At 56.8% G+C, this 6,781-nt stretch overlaps 1 protein-coding gene across 1 annotated transcript in view; it reads left to right on the top strand.

Moving 5' to 3' along the window:
- Positions 1–5,207, top strand: part of LOC141998060 (E3 ubiquitin-protein ligase TRIM39-like) — a 28,617-nt gene extending 23,410 nt beyond the window's left edge. The window contains exon 7 of the mRNA XM_074970697.1: positions 4,711–5,207. Within this exon, the coding sequence (XP_074826798.1) occupies positions 4,711–5,207 (497 nt within the window). The remainder of the gene's footprint in view (positions 1–4,710) is intronic.
- Positions 5,208–6,781: the final 1,574 nt, after the last annotated feature.

Here is a 6,781-nt window from a genome sequence, read left to right as displayed (position 1 = left end):
AAGTTCCTCCGGTTATTACCTGGCCTGTAATTAAACCAGTGACTGTGCCTGGCAGGAGCCAGCATCATTAACTGTTAAGGGACAAAGTGTCTTTTCCTGCCTTGACTCTGCGTGATGTGTAGCGGGGGAGAGGTTAGCACTGACTGCCAGGGGAGAGCGCCCCCTATTGAGCCTGCTCCATGCAGCACAGAGCCCCCTAGCACTGTATGGGGGCGCCGGGGTCAGCGCTGATTGCCAGGGAAGAGCACCCCATAACGAGCCCGCTCCGTGCAGGTCAGCGCCCCCTAGCGCCACAATGGAGCACTGGGGTCAGCGCTGACTGTGAGGGAGAAGTGCCTCCTCTGGGCCCCCCACCCTTTCAGCACAGCTCCCCCTAGCACCGAACTGGGACACTGCAATAAGCACCAACTGTGAGGGCAGAGCGCCCCCTGCTGAGCCCCACCCTGCTTCTGGCAGCACAGTGCCCCCTAGTGCTGCACCGGGGCAGTGGGGTCAACGCTGACTGCCAGGGGAGAGCGAGCCCCATGCTGGGCCATCCCCACCCCACTTCCTGCAGCACAGCGCCCCCTAGTGCTGCACCGGGGCACTGGGGTCAACGCAGACTTCCAAGGGAGAGTGAGCCCCCTGCTGAGCCCCACCCCTACCCCCTCCCTGCAGCAAAGGTAACACAACCGTCCTCCTTGCATCTCAGAATAAGAGGACACCTGGGGGATAGCATGCTGGAGGGAGAGGGCAGACACACAGGTGGTAGCCTGCGATGCACTGGTCATTGCACAGGGCGCGGTAGCCACGCCGTGTGTCCTGGAGCCATTGGCAGAGAACCCAGGAGGAGGGGACGGAGCATCACCCGCTCCCTCGTTGTCTCGCGCCCGGTGGGACTTTCATAGCAAGCCCCAGATGGGATCAGACCCATGGTCCACGTAGCCCAGTCGCCTCTCGGACAGCTCGCCAGCATCAGTTGCTTAAGAGGAAGGGGCACCACATGCCCCCTCATGGTAATTTGTGGAATAACCAGCTCATAAGGGAGACGTTTCCTCCTGACCCCTAATAACTAGCGGCTGGGGTGTTAATTCATTATTATCATTTTATATGATTTATTTTTTGTATTTTTGTAGCCACACATAATTGTTCTCATTCTCTGTGTCAAGGTCCACGTTTACTGTTGTCTCCTGCCAAGTGCTTGGCCTCAGTGCAATCATGTAGCAGTGAGTTCCACAGGTTCACCAGGACTTCTGCGAACAAAGACTTTCCCATGCTGGTGGCCTCTTGCATGCAGGGAATCTCAAAAGCACTTCACAAATAGGAATTCAGCGTGGGGAGAGGTGAGGGTGGTTGTTGTTATCTTGGTTTTGCAGGTGTGGAAACCGAGGCCCAGAGCACTGGGGTGACATGGCAAGTCAGCAGCAGAGCCAAATCAGAACACAGGCATTTGCAATCACAGCACTCACCATTTATCCACCTCCCCTCACAGACTCAGCAATAGAACCCAGGACTCCCAACCTAGCCACCACTCCCGAGAGCTGGGAAGAGAACCCAGGAGTCCTGACTCCCAGCCCCCCCTGCTGTAACCCCTAGACCCCACTCCCCTCCCAGAGCTGGGAAGAGAACCCAGGATTCCTGGCCCCCAGCCCCCCTCGTCAAACCACTAACCCCCACTCCCCTCCCAGAGCTGAAAATGGAACCCAGGAGTCTTAACTCCCAGCCCCCCCACCCCCCAATCACTAGACCACCTTGGTGGAGTAACAACGGGGTAGATGAAAGGAGACTGGGACCTTACATTCCACTTTTATCCCATCCATCACATTCACCCTCATTGTCTCATCCTCGTTACTCCCCCGTGTCCCCGTCCTAACCTGTCCTGCGCTAAGCACCTGCGTGGCCGGAGAAAGTCCATGATCAGAGGCTCCAACCTCGCTATTTCGTGACAAAAATAAACTACTCCAGAGGGAGTTGTTCCAGTCCTCACCCTCGAACCTGAAATGCTACATCCCTGCACCCTATAATAAACTGTCGTCTCCCTCCATGACGGGGTGACTTACAGGATGAGGCAGGACAATACTTAAACTGCCTGCAACCGGGACGTGCCTGGCAGATGCCTGAGGATTTGAAGCATTCGGCTAAGTACAGTGTTCAGCATGCAGTCGTGGCGAGACTCACCCCAGGCTGTGCTCAGGCTAATCCCAGTGCTGATTTTAGTTCTACACTTCCCAGGTAAGGGTGGGGTTTTGTTTACATTCGAAGGCAGCGTGTCCCAAAGTTCAGAACCTCTCTCGTTTGCTGGCCAGGGTCTTCAGCTTTCAGTTCAGACGCAAAGGAAGTCTCCAGCTGTTATAGTTGGGGAGATAACCTTGAAAACGCGCCGGAGTGTAACCGACGTCTGACTGAGTTTGCAGAGAGCCTGAGCCCATCGCTCTGGGGGGCGGGGGACTGCCCCAGGCATCTGAATGGTTGCTGATTTGGATGCTAAGGAGGATCATTTAAATCTCAGCATTGCTCGTTATTTCTCTGCTCTTGCCAGAAGGGAGAGAGAGGATGATAACCGGAAGACCTACACAATCTGCTCTGAGTGGCAGCTCGTTTTGAGCAGGGTCTTTAGGAAACATGGCGTCTGTAGTGGGGACCCGACTGCTTTCCTTTCCTTGACTCACAGAGCTCAGTTTTTTAGAGTCTGGAAATCACGGCTTTGCTGGCAGATGAGATGGTGCTGGAGGGAGTCGGGTCCCTGGGCTCCATGCTGGACTCACTGGGAGGAATTCCCCAGCCTGTGAGAGACAGGACACCTACTGGGTAGAGCCGAGGAACCCCAGTCATGGACCAGGAGCCCATTGTGCTAATAATGAGCACTTACAGCAGACAAGTCGCTGCATCTCTCTGTGAGTCTGTCCCCACCTGTAAAATGGGGATAATATTAATTCCCTTATCTGTTACCATTATTATTAAATATCTGGTCTACTTAATTTGTAAGATCTTTGGGGCAGGGCCAGACTCTCCCTGTGTGTCTGTGCAGCGCCTGGCACAACAGGGCCCTGATCTCAGCTGGGGAAGGGCCTGTCTCTCCCTGTGGGTCTGGGCAGCGCCCAGCACAACGGGTCCCTGATCTCTGTTTGGGTGATGTCATGATTTGCCCGAGGTCACTCAGGCAGAAGTGAGACTAAAACCTGGTTCACCTATGTCCCACTGCCTTAAAGATAAGATCAGCCTGCCCTAATCCAGCCCTGCCTTTATTCTTTCTAGGAGGAAACCAGGACTGTCGATCTCACCCAGTCCTCTGTTTAGCTGTTTATCTCCAAGACAGTTAGAAACAGATCATCAGACAGCATCATCCAGGGCAGGAAAGCCGTACATGCAATTACCCCAGAAACCGTGCAAGGCGCGATTCACAGAGCAGGACACCGCCAGGGATTTATGACCAGAATTAGTGTCCCAGTGTAGGAAGCGGTTGGGGGCAGGGAACTGTCTTTATGTGCAGTGTTTGGACAGTACCTAGCGCCCCGGGGTCCTGGGCCATGAGGGGGGCTCCTGGGGGACTATAATAATACAAATCAAGACTAATAATAGGCCCAGCCGTGACTGCTCCGGGGCAGGAGTCAGGGATCCCTTGGCGATGTGGGGTGACACAGGCTGGGAGGAGACCTGGGGCGGGGTGGGAGTGGGGGGGTTAGCCAAGGCCAGCAGCCCTGGCAGAGAACCTGCCTTGCTATTCATGGCAGCTCCGGGCCTGGCTCTGAGCTCCAGTGAAAGACACAGCAGCCGTCAGTCATCCCCTGATTTCTCCCCTATAGGCTGTGAAATCTAGACCAGAACCCTTATGGGAACCTGGGACTGGCCCCAGGTTCCCAAGGCCGGGACAGTGGAGCTATGCAATACTGAACACAGGAAATAAGGGGAGTGGGGAGGGGAGATGGGCTGCTGCAGGGAGCAGGGTACGGGCGCTCTCCCCTCACCGTCAACGCTGGTGCCAATGCTCCAGTGCGGCACTAGGTGGCGCCATACTGCAGGGCGTGGGGCAGTGGGCTCGGTGGGGGGCACTGTCCCCTGGCTCCCGAGGCTTGCCCCAGTGCCCCAGCAGAACCCTGTTAACCCTTAACAGACAGAAATTGAGTCACAGATAGGCAGAGAGTCCTGCCTACAGTCACACAAGCCCTGCTCTAACCCACCAGACCCACCCCCGTCCCAGAGCTGGGGATAGAACCCAGGAGTCCTGACTCCTGGCCCCACCTTCTCTTACCCACGAGATCCCACTCCCCTCCCAGAGCTGGGAGAGAACCCTCCAGTCCCCCCTGCTCTAACCCAGGTCTAACCCAGACTCCCAATCCCCCCTGCTCTAACCACTAGACCCCACTCCTTTCCCACAGGAGAGAATAGAACCCAGGAGTCCGGCTGCTCACCCCCGACCCTGTTCTAACCATTGAACAGTAACGCTAAGATGAAGGGATGATGCCATAAGGGGGAACCCAGAACATGGTCTGGTAGGGGGAGGGGGGCTTCAGATGCTCAGGCAGAAGATCGAGCCCTCCCGACGATTTTCCACACATCCGCGGTGAGTAGCCTAGTCACTGTACGGGTAGCCGTGCTCCAGCCCGGGCGGATTCCAGTATTTCTACAAGGGGAAACACAGCTCCAGTGGGCAGAGCCGAGACCAGCCGGGCCGGCAGGGCACTGACCCGGTGGCGGGAAGGGGCGTGCACCGGTGGGGACGCCGGCAGGGAGGAGGGGGCTGTATTTACACAAGTCACTCTCGTTATCTTCCCCGTCTAGCACATTCCCAGGAAGACATCCCAGGAGTTATGTCCGCTGCTGAGACTCCCCCCGACCGGAGATGCCATGTCCCCTCCCCCGGGCACGGCGACCGGAACCGCCACATCCCCTCCCCCGGGCACGGCGACCGGAGATGCCACGTCCCCTCCCCCGGGCATGGAGACCGGAGCCGTCACGTCTCCTCCCCCGGGCACGGCGACCGGAGATGCCACATCCCCTCCCCCGGGCACCGCGACCGGAACCACCACATTCCCTCCCCCGGGCACGGCGACCGGAGCTGCCATGTCCCCTCCCCCGGGCACGGAGACCGGAGCTGCCATGTCCCCTCCCCCGGGCACGGAGACCGGAGCCGCCACGTCCCCTCCCCCAGGCACGGCGACTGGAGATGCCACGTCCCCTCCCCCAGGCACGGCGACCGGAGATGCCACGTCCCCTCCCCCCGGGCATGACAACCAGAGCCGCCCCCTCCCCTGCCAACCCCACTTCGACTGCTCCGGCTCTCACCACTCGAGACGTCGCTACGTCTGCAGTTGCCACCAGGACCCCCTCAGCTCCCAGCACCCCTGATGCCAGCACATACCCAGCCCCCAGAACCACAGCTCCCCCCAGCACCAGGACGGGGACAGCCTGGGCATGATTAGGAAGCGCACAGTGACATGACAGAGAGAGGGCACAGCCTCCCACCGCAGCTCCCCTCCCTACGGTGCGGTGTGGAGCCCCGTCCCATCTCTCAGACACAGCCTCCCCCACACCTCCCGGGCCCTCCCAGAGCTGCTCAGCTCAGACACGGCAGTTGCTGGGTGGGGCAACGGGTGAAAATAGCCTCTGTGTCTTCATCAGACAGCTGGTGTGAATCCACCACAGCTCCATGGAGTCAATGGGGCCCAGTCCCACCTGGTGTGAATCCGCCACAGTTCCATGGAGTCAATGGGACCAGAGTGACCCCCATTGCCATCAACGGAGTCAGGGCTGGATTCTGATCTGACTCAGCTATAAATCCGGAGTGACGCCCATTGACATCAATGGAGTTGGGACCAGATTCTGAGCTCAGCGACTCTGCCGTATTTCCAGAGTAACGTCAGCGTGCCCCCACTGAGGTCAATAGCGTTACTCTGGGTATACACTGGAATAACTGAGATAAAGAAGCCGGGGCTTAAAGAAGTTGGTTTTGAACTACATCTTGAAACACCTGGCCAGCCCGCAGAGTGTCTTTAAAAAGAAGGACTCCGGCATCCTAGGGGTTGGATAGAGTTCAAAAATAGAGTTCACAGTATATGTTACTGCAGGACTAGAACGGTTGAGTCCTGCATTTTTAACTGGACAGCTGCTTCTATACACGCCTGTCATGAGTAGGATTTGAACCTTGGCCTGGTAGCAGTACAGCCCCATGCTACCATTTGTGCTAAAGGAACCGCTTCCTCAGCAGTTGGCAGTTGTAGACTGTTATCCTGTAATGGGTGAGTCACCAGTAGGTGCCGTGACTTACAGTTTACCAACTTCTTCCCTTTTCTTTTGCTGAGCAGTGATTATAGAGCAACTGTTGCTGGTTTCACTATACAAAATTTCTCTCTCTGTTTTCCCCAGCCCTGGCCGCCAGCAGTCTGCCATATTGGGCCATCATCCTCATCTGTCTGGCTGCTGTGTTTGTCCTCCTTGTCCTGCTCTGCCTCCTGTGGGTTGTGAGTATCTGAGCTACAATGGGGGGTGGGATTCACACTGTAAGGTCTTCAGGGCAAAGACTGTCACCCCGGGTTTGTTTGTACAGCACCTAGCATGAATGGGGCCTGATGGAGCTGAGAGTTCTAGGGGCTACCGCAATGTTAAATATGAAAACGATAATCCCCACCCAGTCATTCAACTGTTAAGGGCTGGGTTCTGATGTAAATTAGATTAAGGTAAATCCAGAGGGACCCCACCGCAGCCAAGATTCTGATCTGAGTGACTCTGGTGTGAATCTGGAGTGACTCCACTGATGTCAATGGAGTCAGGGCTGGAGTCAGAGCTCAGTGACCCCGGTGTGAAA

The sequence above is a fragment of the Natator depressus genome, chromosome 14 (assembly GCF_965152275.1).
Source record: "Natator depressus isolate rNatDep1 chromosome 14, rNatDep2.hap1, whole genome shotgun sequence".
NCBI lineage: Eukaryota > Metazoa > Chordata > Testudines > Cheloniidae > Natator > Natator depressus.
This window is presented reverse-complemented; position numbering and strand designations above follow the sequence as displayed.